The sequence below is a fragment of the Sylvia atricapilla genome, chromosome 6, assembly GCF_009819655.1.
Source record: "Sylvia atricapilla isolate bSylAtr1 chromosome 6, bSylAtr1.pri, whole genome shotgun sequence".
Taxonomy (NCBI): domain Eukaryota; kingdom Metazoa; phylum Chordata; class Aves; order Passeriformes; family Sylviidae; genus Sylvia; species Sylvia atricapilla.
This window is the reverse complement of record NC_089145.1, coordinates 42,606,052-42,630,055: the sequence shown is the minus strand read 5'-3', so window position 1 is coordinate 42,630,055 and position 24,004 is coordinate 42,606,052. Positions and strand designations below refer to the sequence as shown.

At 42.6% G+C, this 24,004-nt stretch overlaps 1 protein-coding gene and 1 long non-coding RNA gene across 5 annotated transcripts in view; both read left to right on the top strand.

The window, feature by feature from the left end:
• The window catches only part of LOC136362827 (inverted formin-2-like), a 40,874-nt gene extending 29,613 nt beyond the window's left edge, over positions 1 to 11,261 (top strand). Inside the window, exons 16-23 of one of the 3 annotated variants that reach the window (XM_066321674.1) lie at positions 510 to 580; positions 1,221 to 1,341; positions 1,912 to 2,076; positions 2,778 to 2,880; positions 3,576 to 3,734; positions 4,699 to 5,400; positions 6,871 to 6,927; positions 10,019 to 11,261. In XM_066321674.1, coding sequence (XP_066177771.1) covers positions 510 to 580; positions 1,221 to 1,341; positions 1,912 to 2,076; positions 2,778 to 2,880; positions 3,576 to 3,734; positions 4,699 to 5,400; positions 6,871 to 6,926 — 1,377 coding nt within the window. In that variant the 3' untranslated portion in view covers position 6,927; positions 10,019 to 11,261. Of the gene's footprint in view, positions 1 to 509; positions 581 to 1,220; positions 1,342 to 1,911; positions 2,077 to 2,777; positions 2,881 to 3,575; positions 3,735 to 4,698; positions 5,401 to 6,867; positions 6,928 to 10,018 lie in introns of all 3 variants that reach the window. The other 2 variants (XM_066321673.1, XM_066321675.1) reach the window with 2 other exon arrangements.
• Positions 11,262 to 15,853: 4,592 nt separating this feature from the next.
• Positions 15,854 to 22,461, top strand: LOC136363217 (uncharacterized). Of its 2 annotated transcripts, none has more exons than XR_010743931.1 (4): positions 15,854 to 16,674; positions 19,678 to 20,184; positions 21,566 to 21,704; positions 22,208 to 22,461. It is a non-coding gene; the product is annotated as an uncharacterized lncRNA (long non-coding RNA). The 2 variants fall into 2 exon arrangements; XR_010743932.1 differs by lacking the exon at positions 15,854 to 16,674 and adding an exon at positions 19,276 to 19,387.
• The last annotated feature ends 1,543 nt before the right edge of the window (positions 22,462 to 24,004 follow it).

Genomic DNA, 24,004 nt, shown 5'->3' with positions numbered 1-24,004 from the left:
GCTCAGGCTTTTCATGCTTCTCTCCAAGCCCCCATGGCTTTCCTATTCCCCGCAATGCTGTTTTTATCATTTTTTCTCTATGCTCTGCTCTGCCACCTTCATTCATCAATGTCCCTTGGTTTCAGTTACCCATGCTCAAGCCCCGCTTTAGCTGGCAGTAGCTTCAGCAAGGACAGCTGTGAAAGTAAAAAATGCAATTAAGATTCAAGGCCTCTTAGTACCCTTCTGGGACCGTAGGAAGTGTCAGATTGCATCAAACCACAGTCCTGCCTGCCTCCATGCTCAAGAAGAGCTCTGCTTTGCTTTGAACTATGAGTATTTCTCAGGGTTCAGCATTCTTCTACATTTTTATAGCCAGAGGAAATGCCTTTCCTCTCTGAATGTGCAAATTACAGACAGAGGGGCAGTAGCAGAACAAAGCACAGTCATCCTTCCTGGACACTTCTGTCCAGCTTCCCCTCAGCTCCTGCCACACACCAAATAACACTTCTTTCTCTCTTCCTCTTCAGGAAGTAGAAAACAGCCACAAGGACCTACTGGAACTGCCAAAGGATCTTGAATATGTTTCAAAAGCAGCAGGGTAAAATTGTGTGTCACTTCCTTTGAATTAAACACAAAAATAAATCCCATGCACATCAACAATGTACCAGAAATTAGGACACACACAGCTGGTATAGAGATTAACAAGATGGCATCTTACATAGTTTTAACTGAAAGATTTGGTTGATGAATGTTGAAAGCCCTTTAATATGTAATAATTGTACTACAGCTGGCAACACTTAGGACTGAAATTTGCAGAGCAGTCAGTTAAAACTGCCTCCCAGACCCTTCTGAAATGTGCACTGCCTTTGTGGTGGCAGGAGCTGGTGAAGGCCAGCTACCCAGAAGCATTTCTGAAGTACCTCCAGGCAGGGAAAGTGAACTAATGCTGAGCATGGCAGGTAGAGAACAGCCTTTTGAATGCGGGGCTTTTTTTGGCATTCACCTATCCAATACACAAAATTGTAGGTAGGTCTGGCAGCCTTTCCATAAGTACTGTGGAGGAGGGAAGTTGTTTTCCATGAGCTTGGACTATATAGAGAGTTCAGAGCACAGGGTTCAGTCCAGTGAAGTGGTGGGAAGCAGAGGGGTGACCAGACCACGAGTTCAGACTTCTCCACTCCTTTGTCAGCTCAAGATGCTAGAGTGTCAGCTGATGGAAGGGTTCTGTGTGATTTCAGGATTAATCTTGATATTATACGCACGGAGTCTGGTACCAATTTAAAGAAGTTGCTGGAGCTTCAGCGGAAAGTCTTATCATCAAATGAGGATGTGAAACAACAGTATGAGAAACCCATCCAGGTCAGTAATGGAGCTGTCTCACATCTCCCTCATTACACAGAGAGGTGGAGCATGGTACATCTGCAGCCTCCTCTCATGAGCCGCCTCATGAGAAGGGAGAAAATATTGCCACAAGACATACTCTCAGATTTGGAAATAGACTGCAATGCCACACAACCCAAATGTGCATTTGCCAGCTGCACCCCAAACCTAGACACCTTTGGTGAGACCCTTTCTTAGGGTGTGTGCCTCAACTGCTCTGTCCATGCTTTTGTGTGACTCTTCATTTTAAGAGAAGATGGTCACCTTCTGTGTGGATCATCAGAGTGAAGCCCTTTGATTGGGATTAAGCTTTGCATGGAGCTTTCCATGTCTTGCTCAAGCCACTCCTGTAAACTGGCACAGCACAGACGCCAAGAGTAAAGATCATCTGCAAATCTTAATTTCTTCCCACCTGTTTCCCTGAAGCTCTGCTGCAGTTTAAAGCCAGGACCCAGAGTCCTGATCTAAGCTCTAATCCTTTCTCTGTGAGTGCACTTCACTCGTTGTCCTCTGGATGATGTTTTACTGTGTGCATTTAATGTGTTTCAGGACAGCATTGATGCCTCCAGAAAGCTGGAAGAGGAATTTGAAACCATTGAAAAGAAGAGAGAAGAACTTGCAAACTATCTCTGTGAAGACCCAAGCAAGTTGTCCTTAGAAGACATATTTAGCATCATGAAAACCTTCAGAGATCTCTTCATCCGAGCCCTGAAGGTTGGCATTTGCACACAGGATGCTGAGCATCCCTAGTGCTGGTAGCTGCCTCCACTCTGATGGACAGGGGTGGGATGGGCACCTGAATCCACGGGAGAACCTGGTTACAGCCTCCTGCTTTTGGCACTTGGCATGAGGTCCCCCAGTGAAGCAATGTCTGATCCCTCCCAAACTGCATCCTCATGCACTTCTGGTGCTGCTGGGCCTGGCCCAAACACCAGGGATTTGTGATTTTGGTGCAACTTTAGCTGCAGAGCCACAAAGATTTTGTGACTTTTGCGCCAAGTGTGCAAGTCTTAGAGAAGGGAGCTTACAAAACTTAACCCTTTGCTCCAACCTGAGCAAACAGGCTCAGAAGGAGGATATGTAGTAAAAAAGCCACCTGTTTGGAAAATACTGTGGCTGCAGTATCGCCCACTTTCACCTCAATTAGAGGTCAGGCAGGTGAGCAAACTGCAGGGAGCTGTGTGAGGCATATCACCACTGCCACCTCCAGCTGGGACGTGGCAGAGTCCTGGCCAAGTCAGCGATTCTCTCTCACCATTTTGGTATGACAGCCCTTATTCCCAATGCCCATTTTATTTATTGCACAGGACCAGGCCAGAATTTCTCTTCCTTCATCTATACATCTGCTTTCTCTTCATCAGCTTCTGTAGCAGACATTTACCCAACCTTCTCATACCACTATTACCTCACTGCAGGAAAACAAGGACAGAAAGGAGCAAGCTGCCAAAGCAGAGAAGAGGAAAAAACAGCTAGAAGAGGAAGAGGGGAAGAGACAGAAGGGAGAAAATGGAAAAGTCAGTGAGTATCTAAAATGGCTTCAAAAAATAGAGATGGAGCCATAGGAGCTCTTTGGTGGTCCTGCTTTAATGGACCAGTAATTGTAATTTATTTTGTAGGTTTCCAGGTGCTGGCTGACTAAAGGCTTTTAGGTGTCTTTCAGCCATAGCTAAGAATTGACTTTCCACAGTTGCAGCTGGGCAGAGAAGTTAATTTTAGGTTTGCTGACTGAACAGCAAAGAAAGAAAACCACCACAAATTAAGTATTTTAGTTAACTTTTTCAATTTCTAAACATAACTTCTGAATCCCAAATCTAAAAAGAAACATTTGACTTATCCGCCATCCAAGGTCCCCAAATACACTTGAATAGTCCCTCTTTACTACAGTTGTCCCAAAATTCTTGCATGTTACTTAAATATGCCTTCTTCTGGATGAAAATGAAAGGCTGAAAAATATAATTAGAAGATCTGAGAGGTAAGAAAAATTAGAGTTATTTTTCCTCAAAAAAAAAAAAAAAAAAGTTCCCACCAACATTGATAACAAACAGGGAATATTTCAAGGTCATGGTACAACCAGGGACATGTCCAGGCAGAGCTGGTGCCACTGGTGCCAGGCTGTAGCACCAAGACTTGGGAGCAAATCCCTTGCCTTCAGCCAGGATATAGTGTTGTGGGATCACAGAGCACATTTAACACCCATCTCTCTCCCCACCCAGTCAAGAAGGGGCTGATGAAGCAGGAGGAGGTGTGTGTCATCGACGCCCTGCTCGCCGACATAAGGAAAGGCTTCACTCTGAGAAAGACAAAGAACAGGCACGAGTCAGATGCAGTTCCTAAACCCTTGTCTGCAGAGAGCCCAGAGGAGAGCCAGACTGGTAAGGACACAGACCTGACTGTACCTGCAGCTATTCATTCCCATCTGCCTCTGAACCTGAGCCAGGCATGCACCAGCAAGAAGCCTTTGTGTTTGCATTTGGGGCATTTTATTTAAGAAGGCATTGCAGCCAGTGCCAAGCTGTTGCTAGCCAGGTCTGTCACAAAATTAGCAGGAATTTGGAGCAGCATGGTCCTGCATCTGTGTTGATGAACCCTCTGAGATGGTTGACCCACGTGTCAGCCATGACACCATGCTGATGGGGCACTGCTGTCATCTCCACACAAGTCCCCTCCATGCTCTCAAGTCTCAGTAGCACAGCTTGTTTCTGCCTTGGAAACTGTTCCATCCCATCTTAGTCTACACTTGGAAGACTGAAGAAGCCCTTTAAAAAAGAAACCTTATTTGCAGAAGAGCCCAAGTCCTTTAGGTGCTTGTTGAGGAGACAGCCCATGGGTTTAGCTCTTTTTTGGACCTCAGTGTCAGTGCAGTCAGGCAAGTCCAAGAACCTTGGTCTATCCATGGCTCTCCTAGACCTGCTCTGCAAGGGCAGGTTAAGGCTGGCTCATAGGCAGCCTTGAAATCCTCACACAGCCAAGCCAGCTGTTTAGCCTGCTCCCAGAACCTCACAGGCAGGTTCTCTATTCCTGATGCAGACTTTCAGACTTTCTTGCAAGTCCCAGAGCTTCTGTTGAAATGAGCTGTTTTGCAGCCATTTTGAAACAAATTAACACCTGCTGAAAAAAAATCAGGGGCTTTGCTGGGCTGGAGCCTGGGAGTCCAGCCGGGATGACTACATTGGTGTAAGGAGAGGAGGTACAGGGAGGATAAACTGGTGCTGCCTCTGCATAGCTGCTTTAGCTTCAGTGCTCCCTCCACAGGCAGCTGCTAACCTGTAACCTCTGCAGGGTAGGTGCATCTTGGTTGATTCCTGGTGAAACTGATTGAGTATTTTCTGTTTACAGGAAAGAGCATTAAGGATCCTCAAGCAGCAGAGATGCAGGTTGATGACAAGACCAAACAAAACAAGGATGATCATCCCTTAGAAAGCACTCCTCCCTCAACCACTGCCCCAATGGAGACAGGTGGAGGCGTTACAAATGGTTCAGCTTCAGGCCAGGTATTATCTAAAAACAGTGCTGGAGGAAGTTTGCCACTGGAGTCCCAGACCAAGAGCCCCTCAGTGAGCATGGTGGAAGCTGATGGAGCCAATCAGACCATGCTGGAACAGGCAAACAACGTGGAAAGCCTCCAGCCCAGCACAAAGAGCAGCTCCTTTGCCTTCTCTGTGGCTGACATAGGCACAAGGATAAGCTTTGTAAGCAGCAGTTCAGCCTCTGCTCTGGGAGACCAACTCAGCTGGACTAAGGGGTCCATGTCAGGAGGGCAGGACAAGGAATGCCCAGCTGATGGCTCAGAGGGTGCTCAGTCTGCTCCCTGCAGTGAGGCTCAGCAGGCAGAGTCAAAAGAAATGACTAAGGAAAATGAAGACCCTGGTACAGACTCGCTCTTGGACACCTCTCAGGACAAGTCCTTCTCAGAGGAGCCGGCCACCGACTCCTCTTGTTCAGCAACACTTCCCCCAGAGCAAACCCACAGCGAGAGGGAAAAGCAGAGGCCATCAGGGAAACGGAAGAAGAAGAAGAGGCACAGCAAAAGCTACTCAGGTACCTATTTTATTAATAGCCCTCGAGGACTGACTTAAATGTGGGGACCTTCCTGGTAGATTTGTATACACCTGTTTCTTTCCACTTAAAGGCCCAATGCCCCCTGCCCCTAGAGTCACACTGTTTCATGCAGCTATTATATTTTTTAAACCTGAAAGAGCTTTTAAAAGAAAAACACAAGCACAGTTCATTCTGGTGACGTGTGTAAGTAGTTTATAAAGGAGTAATGATGAATCAATAATTAAAAAGCCCATTACATGTAGGCAGTAAAGATGGCAATAAGCACATCTGTCAAGTGTGCTAAAGACAGCTACAAGGCACGGTTATGTGCAAACAAGAGCTCCATTAGGCTCCAGAGCAGTGATTAAGAGCAGTTAATACTGGGTACTTAATCAGTAATCACCCCCTCTGAACTACTTATAAATACATAAAAGCAGTAACATCAATGCTGCCTTGGGGTTGTTTGGTTTTTCCCCTCATTGCAACAGCACTTTGCCTGACAGCCTGCCCCAGGGGTACTTTAGGTGGCTTCTAAACATCAGGCCCTCAAAGCATCGCTGCAGAGGGAGGGCAGAGGGTCAGTCACTGAAAAAGAGCATCTTGCTGCTGCTTCCACCAAGGATCCATCCTCCAGCTGGGCTGCCCTGCTGGGGCTGGGAGGGAGCTCAGCTGCTGGAGCCACACAGGCCCCCTCTTCATACCAAAAGTCCTCAGCCAGTCCCAAACCCGGGAAGAATGTCCACATCCTTTAGATCTTTTTCCCCTTGAGTGGGCACCTTAATCCCAAATTGGAGATGCCTCGTAGGGAAGACAGATGGGTCAGTCAGCCTTTAGAACTTAAAATATACTTTCCAAAGCCTGTTTTCTGCAAGATCCTGAGGTCAAACAAATGGGCAGGCTATCTTTTTGATGTTTTTTCTTTCAAGGAAGGTTGAGGAGAAAGGAAAGGAGGGTTTGAATACCCGTTGCTGAGAAAGACTGCATAGGTTGAGCAGCTACCACAGAGGGATTTACCCTTTTAATACAGCATGCCCCAGAGTTGTAGTTATTTACATTTCTAAACATGCCACTTTCCCTTAGTTAAAAATGAGCCAAGAATGAGAAGTGATTTCCTGTCACAGTGGTTCCTGAACTTTGTTCTCAGGAGGAGCAGAAGCTGCAGCAATGGGAGCATCCCATGCTCACAGCCCTTGCAATTCTTTCCTGACACATGAAATTTGGCGTTCTGGCTTAAGAACTGACCCCAGCCTGCAAAAGCCACAGGGTTCCCTGGGCATCCAGGGATGGCATCAAGGGGATTGGAACTGGGTGATCTTTAAGATCCCTTCCAACCGAAACCATTCAAAGATTATATGTTCTTAGGAACCTCTCTGCTACTAGACAATACTTTCATCATAAAAAGTTCCCTGTTGCTACCTTGGCCTTGCCATGATAAGATATATTTAGTGTCTCTCTTTTGTTCGAAAGCAGAGGTTGAGACTGATACTGGAGATAATAAAACAAAAAAAGATTGTGTGGCACAATGAGGTACGTAAAATCACACAGCAGGTTTTTTGTGAACTAACCACAGCACTGGGACTTCACAGACCTAATCAGTATTCAGCATGCCACCAAAGCTTTTTGTCTTTGTGTCTAATCACAAACACATGTGAAATAAATTTGTTACTCTGATTTTTACTCTCCAGGGCGTTGATCTTGCGTCGAGTGGAGTCAGTGCTGATCTCCATTCAACACAGGGTCACAGCCCACATGTTTGTCCTCTGTGTCAGCAGCAGCCAAACTGCTTCTCCCTGCAGATAATTAAAAGCCATTATTCTAACCAAACAATCAAACTTCATGTGATGAACAAAGTCCTTGCTTTGATCACATTATTTTCTCAAACACTGTAAAAATGCAATTTCAGTACCTACCTCCAGCAAAGAACATTTGGTTTGCTCGTGGGTAACCACTTTCTATAGCACTGTTTAAATATGGGTATCATGAAAAGGGAATAAAACATTGGACCTAGGTACAAATACTAGTTGGGGCAAGATACCAGCTCCCACTCAAAGCTAAGTTCAACTCCAGAGTTGCACACAAGTTCCCTGCATCCTTCACTGATGCTGGCAACATATGGTTGCCCGTCAAAAGGAGTTCCAGGGTGAGACTTTCATTTGCAAAACTCCCCCTGTTTTTACAGCAAGTGGAAAGAAAAGCAAGAAAAATAAACATCTGAAACACCCACTGTACTGAAATTGCATAGTTACGCATTGTCCTTTCCATGCTGATGAGCATCTCTTATGAACTAAATCAATATCAAATTGCTCTTTGTCTTGTTTCCTGAAAGGAATGTATTTATTCTCCAGCATCCCCAATTCCCTGGGGCTATGAGCCCAGCTGAGAGTCCTGCTCTTGCACAGAGACACGAGGAATCTGTGCAGGATTTTCCCCTAGGACTGTTTTTGTTCCTGCACCTGGAGCATCACTGCCAGCAAGAGAGAATGGGATATACATTGGGTAGTTACAGTCCTGACTACTCCTGCCTTCCTTTCGGCCCTTTTCCTGCAGTGACATAGGATTACATGAAGTGGAAGTAGCTCTAATGGTTTAAAAATTCTAAGGAAGATTTCCTATAGAAACAGAAAATAATAACAAGAATAGGTGTGAAGTACGCCAGGACCAGTGGACACATTGGAAGGGTAGCTGGAACCTTGGGCTAAGCTTAAGTCAGATTTTTTTTTTTAAACATGCAGCTTAAAAAAAGTCATATTTGGAAAAAAAAAATTAAACACAATTTGCTTTGTCCTAAGAAGTTACAGAAATGCAACACAGAGGCATGCATAGGCATACAGTACCTTTATGAAGTGACCAAGTTAAGCAGAAGTTTCACTGCATCCTTGAAATGCAGTGCCTGGCATTGCACCAGCAGAGCCCGCTTGGAATTTGATGCCAGGAGGGCAGAGATGAGCTGCACCTTGAAACCTCTTTTTCCTCTTCTTCTGTATGTCACATAGCAAGGGCAGCAGAAGCAAAAACCCATTTGCTTGTCTAAGTCTTCTGCCAGAGAGCTTCCTCTCCCAAATGCAGCTCCTGTCTTGATGAGATAGATAAGACAGAACTTACTGATAAGACAAATTCAGCAAGCCTAGAGTGTTACCAATCAATATTTTTTCCTAGGAACTTCCACCTGATTTTTTAAAAATTTTATTTTTATTTTATGTTTTGTCCCAAGTATACATGGTCTGTTCAGGTCCCCACTAATTCTCTTTTGGTACAGGATATTTCTTTCTCTGGTGGATTTGCTGATGTGGAAGTTAATGGGTCTCAGTGAAGCCAGAGGAAACTTCTTCCTTCTTGTGCAGATCCAGCTGCAGGGATCAATACTCAAACCCTTTATGAGTTTTAGAGCTTCCCTAACAGCACCAGATGGCAGGAGCAGCCTGTGGCTCTGTGATAATATTTCAGAGCAGTGAAAGACTGTAATCAGCTACTGAGTTCTTGCCTCACCTTGACCGTACCTTGTTATGCAGCAATTTCTGTAATAATGTTTTTAAATGCCAGCTTTTACACCTAAAGACTGGTATTCCACATTATATTTATGTTCTTGAAAGAAATGGTTTAGCTGTTTTTCCTCTGGAAACACACTGTTTTTGTGCACCCTGGTAACATCTCGACTCATTTTCAACCAAGTCCAGAAAGTGCTTGAAAAATCATTTTATAAAGGTGACAGTAAATGAGAGGAGAGACTGTACAAACAGCTGAACTCAAGAGTGCTGCTCTTAGACCCAGGAGAACTCCTACAGACAAATGTTCAGGTCTGTTTGTGCAGCTTCCCTTTTCCTCTCATCTGCATGTCACTTGGAATGGTTAGGGGAAAGAAAAGCCTTGAAAGCACAAGTCCATAAGCAACTGGGCTTCAGCAACTGGGCTTTAGCATTTTCACTGCTCACAAATCTACTTCATTTATTCCCTAGAAAATAAAAGAAAAACCAAACTGTGAGTATAGACCAGCTCAGAGACCACAGCCCCATGAGGAGGGAGGGAAAGGGCAGAAGGGCAGCTATGACATGTACATGGCACAGTGACACATCAATCTTCCCCTGCAAAGACGCAGAAGGGATTGAGAGTCCAGGTTTTCCTTTAATTCTTTAAGGAACAGATGCTTCACCTCCCCTTCTGCAATCCCAGAATTGCCTGTAGGCAGTTTTAAATGGACTGTGAGAATGTCATCAATCTAATGCTCACCTTCCTGCTAGGCCTTTTCCTTCAGGTCTGCTTTTAGAAATAGTATTTAATTCAGTTGTGGAGTGAGACAGGCTACAGTGTGCTGCCCCATCCTTCTGACAGTCCTGCTAAATCCTCTAGATTTACTTAGTTCAGCAATTTCATACCTAGAAGGATATATGTTACTGAAGTAAACTTAAAAACAAAGTTGCCCAAACTCTGGAACATCAGGATTGGTTCTGGAAACATGAGGCTTTTATTAAATACATCAAATTACCTTGTTTTGGGTTATCTGCAGAAGAGATGAAACTGATTTCCCTAGTAGCACCTCAGCCTTTAGATTACACATACATGCAAAACCACACCACTTTTGTTCATAGTTGCAAATAATTTGCATTTCCCCCTCTTCCTGCAGGTGTCATGGCAAGGCAGAAAATATGAGAGAACCTCTCATGTGTCCCTGGAGTGCTGCCAGCTTCTTGGACTCCAAGTTCTGCATCAATGAAATGCCACCATGGACAACTTCTGCCCCATGAAGACCCACAGCCTCTCCTCATGCATCCTTTCACTCCCCTCCCCAGGACCTAAAGAGCCTCCCCAGAGACTTTGGACCCCTGAGCCTGTGCCTTGCACTGGGCACCTGTGGGGTCAGGGGATGGTTCTGTGCATAGTGGAGGTGAAAGGGTCAGATCTGTCCTGGAAGCCAAGTCTTTCAACCTGCTCTTAGGCCAAACTCCTCTTGAAATGACAGCTGAGTGTGGCCCAAGAACAGACTGCAGGGTTTAGCCCTCAAAGAAGTGTTAAAAACAGCAGTGCCTCAACTAAATTAAAGGTATAAACTAAGCAGTCGCTCTACCATCATGGGTGAAGGTGTGTTAAGTCCCTCTTCTTGTTGCCCACTGACAACTTATATTGGGCCAGGTCCAAGACCCAGATTAGACAAATGTATTTTTACTCTGAATCACTTAAAGCAAGGGAAATTGGTTACAGGGGGGAAAAAAGTAAAAGAAAAAGTATGTATTTTAGTAAGCATATGGCCATATAAACAGTGTCTGGTTCCTACATGATGCTTATGTGCAATTATGTTGAAGTGCATCAGTCTTAAGTAGTCTTGTAACACATGCTGACGCATCCATCAACTTTTGCAGAACCAGGGCCCTGGTTTCGCTTACTAAAGCAAAAGGAAGAGGTTTTCCAGAGTGCTCTACTGGACACATCTTCAGCTTATCCTATAGTAAACCTCTGGGTTTGACTTCCATTGTCAGCTACTTGTACTCAAGAGTCTATGTCCAAGCTGCAGAACATGTGGAATCATGTTACTTTGGCTTTAAAACTGGGACTGTGCAGTATTGTGTTTTCAAAATTCAGAGCTTTATTTCTCAAGTTTTGTAATAACACTGTATAATAATTTTGTACATAGCTGTCCAGTTAAAATGATCTATGTTTGTTGAATGGTGTGATATCTGCTGAAACATAAATCCAGTGGAAGAGCTGGGTACATTTCAGAACTGTTCATTTATATGGTAACTTACTGTGGCTAAACTAATGTGCAGGCTAAAGCTTATTTTGCTTTGCTTAATAGGACTTGGCAAGGCTATTCCTTGTAATACTGAAAACTTAGAAGTGAAACCAAGAATTAAATCAGTGGTTTGCTTTAACCAAGGCTTCACTATGAGCATATTGAGAACTGGTCAACAGAAGCAGAGGTGAGTTGAGAACAGACACAGGGGCAGGTTTGGTGCAGGAGACACTGCGGAGTAGCACAGCCCTGTTGCAACAGAAAACCCATTCCTGATGGCAGAAGCAGGCATACCCTCAGCATTCCCTGTAGAACCATGTCACCAAGTTTGATTTGCAGGACTGTCTCTATCACATCTACAGGTTTCCCTTTTTTCCAGTCTCACTCAGAGCACATCACCCAAGCACCATCCTTTTGCTCTTCAATCTCCTTTGCTCTTAGATTAGACTCCAAGCTGCAAAAACCTGAGTATTAAACACATTCTCCCAGCTCTGTGTTTCCAGAAGAGCCTGCAGCCCAGGCTAGCAATGCACAGCCAGCCTCCTCCTCACCACCCCACTCTTTGATCAATAGGAACAACATCATTTGGAGATGCAGGACTGGTGAAAAAACAGGTTTTCTGGGTGTTCCCTAGGGAACCTTTCCTGCTGATGCCCCACCAGCTGCTCATTTCAGAGGCTACAGCATGTGTCCATCTGGGTCTTTCAGCTTCCCTCATTTCCACTCAAGATAGAGCAGCTTATTTCCACAGCCAGAGTTTTTATTACTCTGTGTGCTTAACTTGGCCTTTAAAGAGAGGGGTTTTGGCACTATCTTTCCCCTGCTTTCAAGAGGAATGGGTTATTTTGAGCCACCAGAGGTTCTTTGTTCAATAGTCATCTGTAAATTATCTGTTCAGTCATATCCCAATCAGCAGACTCAAGCACAACATTTATAATTTATTACTCCAGAGTAGCTCTACTTCCATTACAGTGATTATTTAAGAAGAACAGAAGAAAAGAATTAGAGCAGGTCAAAGACTGATATTCAATTGGGATGTGCAGTTTTGTTTCATTTATGAGCTTGAAATAAAGCTCACAATTGAAGATTTTTCAGTGGTTGTAAGACCAAATTAATTGTTGGTTAAGAATATCAAGGCCAGTTCAACAGAGCTGTGGTCACTTAAGTCAACCATAAGTACAGACCTCAAAATAGAATTCTTGTGTGTTACAACAACTGCTCATGGAATCTGGTTTGTAAGCCAGGCTGTGACCCTCATAAACTTCTTGCTGCCAAATAAATGCATATTCTGTAATTAAGCACTGGCTATATGATAAAATGAAAGTATAGGAGAAATCAGCAGAAGCCTTTTCCAAATATTTCACATTAAAAAATCAGCTATGTTTAGTGAGATGGATTTTCAGGGTTAGTTTTTGGCAAGTTTTGGTTGGGTTTTTTTATTTCAATACTGAAAATATTTCAAAGCTTAGAATAAAAAGAAATACTTGGTGAGTTTCCTTTCTCTGGTGAGGATGGGGAAGACCTATGCTTCATGAGAATTCATCATCACAACCTAATATTTTTCATATACGATATAAAGCACCTAATTGTCATATACATAAGAAATTGTCATATATGCTAAGTAATAATTACCAATGGTTTTGCTCTTCTGCCAGTTCTCCCAGTACCCTTGGGAGGATCCCATCCAGCCCCATGGATTTATGAATGCTGAAGTGGCACAGCAGGTCACTGACCATTCCTTCCTGGAATGTGGGAGGCCTCTTCTGCTCTCTTTCCCTGACTGCCAGCTCAGGGGGGCTGGATGCCCTGAGGATAACCAGTCTTACTGTTAGAGACTGAGCCAAAGAAGGCAGCTTTTTCCTCGTCTCTCGGGGATAATGTTCCCCTCCACATCCCATAAAGGATGGGGGTTTTCCTTGTCCGTCTTTTGCTGGCAGTATATTTATAAAACCACTTTTTATCATCTCTCACAGCAGTGGCCAGATTGAGTTCTAGCTGAACTTTTGCTTTCCTAATTTTTTCTCTACATGACATCTCACCATCCCTGTAAGTGTTCAAGAAATGACTCGATGTGACACTTAGTGCTGTGGTTAAGTTGGCACAGCAGTGTTTGGTCAAAGGTTGGACCTAAGGAACTTTGAGGCCCTTCTCCAATGTTAATGATTCTATGGAAAAAAAAAAAAAAGATATATGAATGGGGCTATACCTAGTTCACGAGCACCATCACAGCTTTGCGCTGTATTTGAGCATGGCTGATATCTCAAAGCTATGCCAGTCTTTTGGGCTGAGTGTGCCATTTGGTCCTCTCCTACATTCCATACAGCCAAGGGGGCTGATAAACACCTTCTGTTCCAGTCAGAAAGAGGCAGGATAAATTGAAATAAAAGAAAAAATGCATAAGCCTGTTTCAGCAAAATTAACCAGTTTCCATTTGTCTAAACATAAAACCTGGATCTACACCTTCATATTTCTGGTACACAGTGATCAACCAAGTACAACATGCAAGCTTACCAATCCTAAAGATCAGCACTGTAGGAATCCTGGCTCATTCTGTCTGTGTGGTAACGGACATGGGTAACACCCCTGAAATATGGGTGAACATGTTAGTCATGAGGTTATGTCCACATAATGTGTCTGAGAGAACATGAACCAACTCCATCAGAAACCACATATTGTTTGGTCAATCAAAACTGGGCAGCATATGATAAACAGCATCCCCATTACTAGAAGTGAGACTACAGAGTGTTAAAAGGAGGCAGTGATAGTGACAGGACCTCTCTAGATGTTTGCAATTACTGCATGGTGTTATTGCAAAATAACCAGATGATTTGCAGGATTTGCAATGGAAATGAGGTTCATAGTAAAGAAAAATATTTCCAATTCCTTAGTTCAGAGCAGGTACTAGACCTTAAATACCAGGGGAGATTTTGATCACTGCAAGTTAATCAGCATATTCAGTCAGCTCTGGAAGTAACTCACCCCTTCATCCATGCTGTGCTAACACTTAATTCATATTAGGAACTCTCTAATGCTCTCTTTGCTGCAGCATAAACAACTCCTGCAAGAGCTGTGTGTGACAATTCACACAGAGCCAGGTGTCGGTAGGAATTAGCAGGAGCTCTGTGCTTCCCTAATGGAGACTTTAAGCAGGCTCAACTTGCATTACTCAAAGTCAGAGGACAAGAATCACTCCGTGGCAGTCAGCTTCCATCAAGTCAGTTTAGATACACTCCCAGCCTGTCAAAGTAGTTTTTTTCTAGGATCAGCAGTCTTTTCTGATGACACCTACATTATTACAGTTATGGTTGGTTTGCCCTGCTCAGGGCATGCAGAACCTGATGTGTTTGTCTGGTACTTATGTGGCAATTATGCTTCATACAGCATAATCTGCTGTAAGTTTAGTGATGAATTAGTGACAATTAATGACCAGGTCAATCAGTCAGAATAGATGAAGGAAGAGGAGAAGCAGAGGCAGCACATGCAAAAAGGGTAACGGGTCTTTGAAATCTGGTCCTGTCATCCTTTGAAACCCAGAACTTGATTTTGTAATTAAAATTAAACCCTCAGGAGCACACATTTTCCAGGACTCATCCTTTGAGACCAACAGGTTTTTCTATACACTTTTTCATGTTTTGTACCTCCACTTGTTCAGATTTTCACAGCTCAGTTAGACAAAACCAGAGCAGTGATGATGATCCACTGAAAGGGAGTTTGGACAAAACCATTTCCAGGGTCCTTTTCCAACCAATGTTTTTTATGTTTCTCTGTTCAGCAACAAGCAGATAGAAGAGAAGTAGAAAAGATAGGAGTAATAAGAGTCCAGAAACTCTTTCAGGTCTGTCTGTTAATCCTCTTTGGTGAACCAGTGTCATACACAGAAGAATATGCCCCACGGGTAAGTGACTGCATTCACCATATCAGCAGTCTACAAACCCATCCTGAGTCACAGATAAATGGTCTTTCTAAAATACCTCCTTAATTGGAGAGACCTCAGGGAGAAGAGCACAAGAAAGAGGTTTTCTCTCTCCAAGTATTCTCAACTGCTCTACCTTGCTAGAGCTCTAGAGGACAGAGAAGAGACCCTCATCTCCACAAGGCATGTTCTGTGACACGCATAGCTGCCTGCAGAGGCCTGGGTGGAAACCATAGCACAGCTGTGTGTAAATCAAATGAGAGCCAACACAGCAATCCCTTCAAACCATGACCTATCTCAAACCTAGCAAATATCCAAAGATTAAAGCTATTATGTCCCATCCTTAATCCCTTCAGCTAGTCAAAGAGTATAACCAACTGGAGTAACTGTTGACATTTATTTCAATTTTGAAGAGTTCATCCCTATTCTCTAAAAATTCCCCTGCTGATTCTACAACACATCTTCTCCCAGCCTCCTGCTTTTCACAGTCTATTCCCATACTCTACAAACCCCTTTCCATGGTTCCTTGAACTGCCTCATCTCTCTGCTGCAGGGCCCAGAAACCAGAAAAGTGGTCTCAGCAGCAGTGCCTCCTAATATCTGCCACCCATAGCTGCTGCTGCTGGCCCAGGTTCCTCCTGCAGCAGATCCTAAGGTTCCTGCCTTACCACCAGCTGCCAAAAAGTGGAGCCAGCTCCCTTACAGGACTTTTTCATTAACTCCGTCCCTAGGACAGAGTCCATAGGCATTAAACACACACACATCACAGCCACATTCCTGCCAGCAGCAGGGGCAGTTAGAACGAAAAGGGAGTGCTTTCGCTTTGTTTCCAACCTCTTCCAACTGCTTCCGATTTCCAATAGCTTCCAGCTTTTTGATATGAGAAAATGGAGGCAGAGCAGTGGCTGGATCTTCATGAGAGGTGGACTGCAAAGACTAAAGAGGGTTTTGACAGAAGAGCACTGAAATGAAATGGCAGCCACTTCAGCTACTGAGATTACCCACTTTCTGCCACTGGCTTCCTAAGAGGCTGTGGCCAAGCCCACAACCTGTGCCTCAGTTTCCCCATCTCTAAAATGGATGTAATGGCTTCCTTTGAAACACTGTGACAAACATTCATGAAAAATACCACAACCGAAATATTGTTAGTAAGAAAGAAAAAAAAAATCTCTTTTTCTCTTTACTGTTTGCAGCCATACTAGAGTCAAAACAAAAGGAAGAGGGGAACTAGCAAAGAATTACTGTTCCCCAAAGGCCTCTCTTACCCTAGGTTGCAGAGAAACCTTGAAATTCCCTAGGAATGTATCTGAAAGGAAAAGAGTGACTCTTATAGCGAGAAGATTGCTTGTGCAAGAAAGGATTAAGATTTCTATTTTCTCCTACTTCCTATTTTATCCTTGTAAGAATCACAATCATCAAGAATAAATTAGGAGAGCTGCAAAGTCCACAGTGAGGAATATCACACCAGGAGCATCTTAATGCAAGTCAGTGCCTGAATCCAAAGCAGAGCAAGTGGAACCCATTGGGAGCTAATGAACAGCAGCTTTGTTCTGGTTAGGGAGTAGCTGTCTGCATAAACAAGTGACTAACCCTCTCCCCAGTTGGGTTATACATCCTGCTGCTCAACTCCAGCCATTAGGTAAGAAGAACATCTTTATACCCTCATAACTATCCTATGCTGCTGATATTAACTCTCTGCTTACACTTTTGGTGGTTACCTTGAATGTGCATGGAGTACAGCTTTTAAACAACTTCCCCCTCAAGAGAAACTTTTTAGGTATTTATAGCACACAAGGGGAAATATCAGGTCTTCTGAAACATTCACTGAAATCCCTGTTTATAGTATAATAATGATCAATAAATGAAAATCCCATTACAAAGAAAATCAAGTTTTACAAAACAAGGTAGCCCCATTAGCAACACAAGCAGTGAAAAATTGGGAGTGTTTACATGATCCAAAACACAGAAGTAAGATATTTTTTTAATCTGACTTAAAATTCTAAACCCCATGCTGTCAAATTAGAGCTCCTCTTTCAAGGCTAATAAGAAATGTGCCATTTTTTTAGCATGTCAGTCGTCTGATAAAAAAGTGGAAATGAAAGCCTGTATTGTGGTGGTCCTCAAGCATCATCAGCTTCCCACATAAAACATAAGGTGAGAGCACTGAAAACAGCTTCACAGTTAATTGCAAGTTAACTGACTCAACAGGATCATCAGAATTGGGCTGATGTATTGAGTCAATCTCTGTTTCCTGCCCTGCCTAAGTGGTGCCATTGCCAGTGCTTGTCTGGCTGCACTGAGATGTGTGTGCATTTAAGTTTGTATTCACCGGGGAGGGGAGGCTGCACTTTCTAAGAAGAAATTTCACACAGAGATTTCTTTTTAAAATACACCCAGAAGCTCATTTGAACATTATCAGCAATGTAAGTTACAGCTGCCTTGAAATTACACCAAGGCTTTAATCTTTTTAAAAGCATGGATTTCTCTACATAGTCTCTAATGTATAATCTTTGGAGATACATTATTATAAGCCTATTTATCATTCAAAGCATATTAGCTGTTTCTTGTATAGTACTACTTGTTAGTAGAATTTTTAAAAATAAGACTTTTCCTTACACAAACCCTGTAGCAATTTAGATGAGCACTCTGATTAAAAGAAAAAAGAACTTCCTAATTAATAGTCTTACTGATTCTCCCTATAGCTTAATTAAAATAAACAAGCAGCAGAATTTTAACATGAGCATTTCTAATAAGTTTTTTTTTAATCAGCTCATTTTGCTCCTAATACTTCTAGGAGAAAATGGCTTATTTCACATTAGGCTTTCTCATTTCTCATTAGGCTTTTTCATAGGGCTGAATCCTTCACTTGTCCTGTTACGGTAATTACAAGCATATGTACAAGTTTACCACAAAGATTGTGAAGTCCTAAAGGGGGTACATTGAGTTGTTTACTTAAATTAAATGTAAGCCTGCTTTACCTTTGGGGAAACTGCTTATTCGTGGAAAAAAAAATATATGGAAACCAACAACAAATCAATTCACATAAATGGCAAATACGGTGAATATTAGTTTTCTATTATAGGCCTTTGGCTTAGCTATTTTAACTGGTACCACTTAGTATGTAAATCAAATGTTATTTACTGGCTGATTTACCATTTAATGTTTTAAATGTAAGCCATTCTTACTAAATTAGGACTAGAAAAAAAAAATCAACATTTATTGCTTTCTTTTGCCTTAGATGCATTGGTTCACAATTTTGCTGGGGCTGTAAGACCTGAGACTATCATCATTATGAACTGCTAGGTTTCAAAGACAAACTGTTCCAAATTATAGGAGATGCTTTATGAGTATACTATGGACTAGAGATGCATTGATTGCAGGTTTTAATGCAAATCCCTTAATGAGTTTTTTCTGTGTTAGTAGCTGCACAAAATTGCTGTGTCAGGAGGAAAATGGTCATTTATAATTATTAACCTAGCTCTTTGAGAATATAATGTGGTGCATGTACCAAAAAAATGTCTCATGCTACACTGGTAAGGAAATTGCCCACCTGGTTAACACTGCTAATGCTATTCTTGTGTGCTTTACTCAGAGTGGGATGACAGAGGGCTTTGTTTCTGCCTACATATAGTCCCTAAAATGCTGCACCTACTGTGTTATTTCTGGAGCACTGATAGTTTGCTCACTGCTCCCCTTTTACCATGTGCTGCTTCTGCCATTTTTGATGGTCATTGCTGTAGAGGTTATAAAGAGAAATCACACAGCAGCTCCAGCTACTGAGATTGTGTCCTAAGACACTGCTCATCCACAAGAAATGCAATTGTTTGCAAAAGAAATGTTTGCTCAGTCAAGCAAACAAAGCCAAGAATTGAGCCAGCGAATGCTCTACTAACTTTGGTAGGGCTGTCTCCGTGTTTAAAACTGGGCATACATACAAGATATGGACTTCTGCAGTCTTTTGCAAGAAGCTCTGAGAGAACTGTATAGTCTCAAGACAAATATAAAGATTTTTCCTAGATTAAATTTGGTTTTAGGGCAAAATAGGAAGGATAATCTTATTAATTTAAATGCCTACCAGTTATTTCCATGTGTAGTCACAAAAACATAAGCTCACCCTGAACCCTCTTCAGCTGAGCTTGTTTACTTTATTAGGCTATTTTGAGAGTTTCTCCTTAAATCCCCTCCACCCTTCTGCACTCAAGACAAATTGTGGCACCATGGATTTCAGGATTAAGTGACTGTGTCGCTGCTGTTTGTGATGTCCCCTCTATAGAGTAACTGTAGGGGGGCATCTTTTACCCCTCCATTCATCCCACTGAATGGCTGATCAACACGGGGGAAAAAACAACCAGGTAGGGGCTTACTATGCTGATAGCATTTGCTTTGTCTTTTTTTATATATTATGAGAAGAATGTAGAAGGATCAAGAGAAGTCAAAAATGAGCCTTATGGACAGGACTGCCTTGCTCCTGAATCTCCAAAGTGAAACTGCTACAAACTGCCACCTCTAAAGCAGTTAGAAATATTCCTGTCGCTTACCCTAATGTGAAGGTCACTGCTATTTCTGTGTCTCTGTAGGAATTATGAGTAGAGAGCAGTCATGAGTGACTTTGCTAATCCATGCACCTCTTTGTTGCTTGTAGAGCAGGAAAATGGGACCGGGGCAAGCCATTGAGAGTCTGCTATCAACCATGCACTGCTCAAATCGCCACAAAACAGTGTCTAGAAGATCTCTTCCAAAGGTGAACAAATGCATTCAAGTTAATATGGGACTCGGAAGAGGAGAACCCCAGTGCAGACCTGAGTCTTTCTCCTACAACTGGCCTTTCTGGAAGTCAGAGCATTGTCCAGGGAATACATCACCTTCTCAGAAAGATGTTTCCTCTTGCTTCCAAGAATGTCTGTCATGCCATCTCTGCTTCCACAGCCTCCTGCACCACCACCACTACCTCCTGGGAGCAAGGTGCCTCTTCCCCCTGTTTCCATGCCTGGCATAAATGCCCCATCACTCCCATCTCCTCAGCCATGCAGCAATCCTGAGTGCAGTCATGCCACCTGTGAATGTGGGGAGCAGCCCCACGCTAAGAAGACACCAATGCTGAGGATGAAGGTGCTTCACTGGCAGAAGCTCCCCTCTGATGTGGTGAGACGTACGTGCTTGTTTGTAACACTGGGCTGATGGCTTCATGCATTGTTGCAGCCAAAGGAAAGCACTGGTCTTAGGGAACTAAACTTTCACTCGTAAGTCGGTCACACACGTGATCCCATTGCTTGCTCTTAATCATAATCACAAAATAAATACTGAAAGGCAGTCCTCTGCCAGGTAGTGGAGGAAATAGTAAGTTTGGGAGAAGCTTGAGCTGAAGCTCTGAAGTTACCTTGTGTTAACCTCTCAATGTCTGTTTGTTACTTGTTAAAGGGGTGTTGTGAGTCTGCACTGATTAAGGTTTGCAAAACACTGAGTGTGTGGAGTGGAAAGATCCTTTGAATGGTCTTGTTCTGTGGGTTCTTCTTAATGAACTGCTGGCACATCATCAGTGAGTAAAGTCTCAGCTGAAGCTTTTGCTTTGTTTTTTATGTTCTTGCACAGCCAGAAGATTCATCAGGCAAGATCTGAGGCTGAAAACTCTGTCAGTAGGGCTGGGGAATGTGTATCCTCAGGGAAGCCCCCAAGTTCATTTCATACTGATCACAGCCACGTGATTTGTGTGGTGTTTCACACACATACACAGACACACAAAAATACAACCCTAAGAGTCTGTGGTTACTGTGTGCCAAAGGGGCTTTAAAGTCTTGTTCCAGCAAAAAGGCTGGAAACGTATCTCCAGTTTTGCTGCAGTTTTTAATATCAGTTCACACTCAGATCTCAGTTGTTCTTCCTTGCTTATCTTCAAGACAAGGGACATCATGGGCAAGAACTTGCTGCTGTGATAAAATATATAAACACAGATGTAAAAAATCCGAGCCATGGACTGCTTTCTTGTGCAGGGACACAAGCTGAGATTCATCCCCAATGCATTCAGTATCACTGTTGCAATCTCTCCTAGAGCAAAAGTAGGTGAGATCCTGTCTTAAAGGTTCCTGTGTTGCACAAGATCAGGTTTCGAATTTCTGTTTGTATTTGGATAGGTCCCTGTGACAATTCTGGTAACAATGTTTGGCTTAGGAGTCTTTATCTCTTGCAAAAAGAGATGTTTACCTAATTGGATTGCAGCATCCCCTGTTTTGATACCACAATCCTCCAATGTGTAGCTGGTCAGCAGTAGCAAAAACAATTTGGAGCAGCACATTAAGTTCATCTGCTGCCTTCAGCTCCGTGAATTGAATGTGGCAGTAGTCTTCCAGGTTTAATTGGCTTCAAACCTTTGGGATGCCTCTGTGGGAGCTGTCACACTTAAATAATTCACATTAGTCCACGGCTAATGAGCACCATATTTCATTCATCCTCAAAAGTGTTTTCCCTTTTACAAATCACACTTGAAAGTGTTCCTCAATCTCTATGGTCCATCTTGAGCTTTATTCTCTCTCCAGAAAGCAACTCCATATGGGCTGTGCCGAGCAGCAGCAAGGAGCTTGTGGAACCTGACTACACAAGCTTGGAGCTTCTTTTCTCTGTCCCACCAACAACACCTAGAGAGAAAACAGGGCCGAAATAAAGAAAACAAAAGAGGTACTTGGACTGCCCACTTTTTGTAGACAGTGGCAAAGTTCTTGGAAGTGAAAAGTTATTCATTCCTTATTGTCAATCATTTATAATAAGGAAGTTTGAAAGATCTTGAGATCCACTGCCTGAGGCTGCCTTAAAAAAAACAGAGGGGAGGTTTAGAATGAAATAAGTTGAAGTAACCCTGCTGAGGGATAGATAGGGATAAGTCTCCATCTGAGACAGGGAGGACATGGGAATTTCAATATTCATTCTTATAAACTGGAATAAACAAATCAAGTCCCTCCTCTATGCCTTTGCCTCTTTTTCCTTCTGAAACAGATCTGAAATAGGCAATAGCAATTATTATCAATTACTTGATTGATAATTTTTGAGCAGTGAAGGTTATTGATAATATCATTACAAAAAAAAAATTATCTCACCCAATAAACAAACAAAAGCTCTAGGAAATCTCTTAAACTCAAGGTAAATGTATTTCTAGCTGATTGATGTTTTTTACCTTTTTTCAGATCACATTTATAAGTCCAAAGAAAAGCCTCCTTCTGAGTATATTTCTGAAGCAATTTAAGTGGTAAGATTTGGAGAGTAACATCTAATTTACTGATTTGATGTGTGGGTTTATTCAGATGTTAAATTAAATTGATTTAGCAGAAATACTTTTCAAGTCTATATTTCTTTTACAAGAAGTCAACTTTTTTTTTTTTTTTTTTTTTTTTTTTTTTTTTTTTTGTTTTTTTTTTTTTTTGTTTTTTTTGTTTTTTTTTTTTTTGTATGATGAGAGGTGAAGTCTTTTCCAAACAATATCATTTTTCAACTGGTATTAAATCTAGAATGGCCTACTAATTCCTAAGGACAATATCATAAATACAGTACAATCATGTAGAACACATGTTTTTCTTTGGTATTATCATCATAAATATCAAATTCTGGCAGAACTGTTAGTGGAGATTGTTGATGGAAGTTTCAAGTCACTTCATTGCTTTTAAAGAGGCATCTCCAGGAGTTCAGGTTCGAAATCATACATAGTTTTATGTGCAGTTTTTCTATAACAGGAAGAGTTTGAATAATTACAATGAAATTTACCAAGTCCACAGCCCTCATGGAGGGTGGGAAGGAAAGGAATTGTACTAGCTTTGGGAAAATATCTTTACTCTTAGATTCCTTGAAACTACGGCAGATGATGATGGATGTTGTGCTCTCTGCCCTTTGTTTATGGCCCAGTTAAAGGTTTCAAAAAGAAACTCAGCCAGGAAGTCCCTTTTCATTAAGAATAAATCAGAATCAGTCAGAGGGATGTTTTAAATATTATATTTTTCCATGACAAACAGCTTCTCTCAGTGGGGAGAATGGTGCGTAGCCTAATGCAGATGCTATTTCCTCTCCCTGGACAGTGTTGAGCTCTCCTAGAGCAGCTGGTGGCTGTGGGATCAAAGAGCTGAGCCCTACTGCACTGATGAGGAAGAGGCTGCTCTGGAGCTGGGTGCTGCCTCTGTTTAGTGGCTGCTGGCTGAGGACCCAGCTCTCCAGAGCCCAAACCACAGCAATCTGGAATCATTTCAAATACATGTTGCCTGCCAAAGTTTCAGGCAAGGGTCGAGTTAAAACCTCCTGGGTGCCACTGGTTTTATCCTTGTCTTTTCTGCAAATGGTGAAGGAATTCAAATGTAATACCTTCTCAGTGGACACTGGGCACCCACAGTAAAAGCAGAGCTTTGGGTTTTGTTCTGTAAATATGAACAAAGGCCAAAAGCACACCTAAATTAAGGAATACGCTTTAGGCTTAAAAGAAAAACCTCTGCATTTTCATATCTTCACTGTACTTTTGAGGACTAAGATCCAAACTGTAATGGGGTCAAGTATAGTATTAATTATTCAGTTGCTCCTGGAGTGCCAGCAGAGATTGAAGTCTTTTTTGCCATGTTACTCCACCATGCTCCACAGCATTTCTCTCCTTCTTTCGCTCCAATGAAGAGATTGCTGCCATGATTCAGAAAGGGGATAGATCCAAACTGGATGCTGAGATACTGAAACACTACTTAAACTGCTGCCTGAAGACCAGGAGGTATCTATTAACATGTCATTCTGGTGAACTTCAGTGCATTTGTGTGCTTGAAACACTTGCACTGCTAAAGCAAAGCTGACTGGATCCCACACCCTTCGCTGCATCTAGGTCAATGATATTTCAAGGCAGAGTGGTGGGAAGTCCATCCCAGCGACAATCTGCCTCTTCTCACACGGGTTGAAAAGAGTGTGTTGGGAGACTCAACACAGGTGTAGACAAAGTGCTGCTCTCTATCTGGTTATTT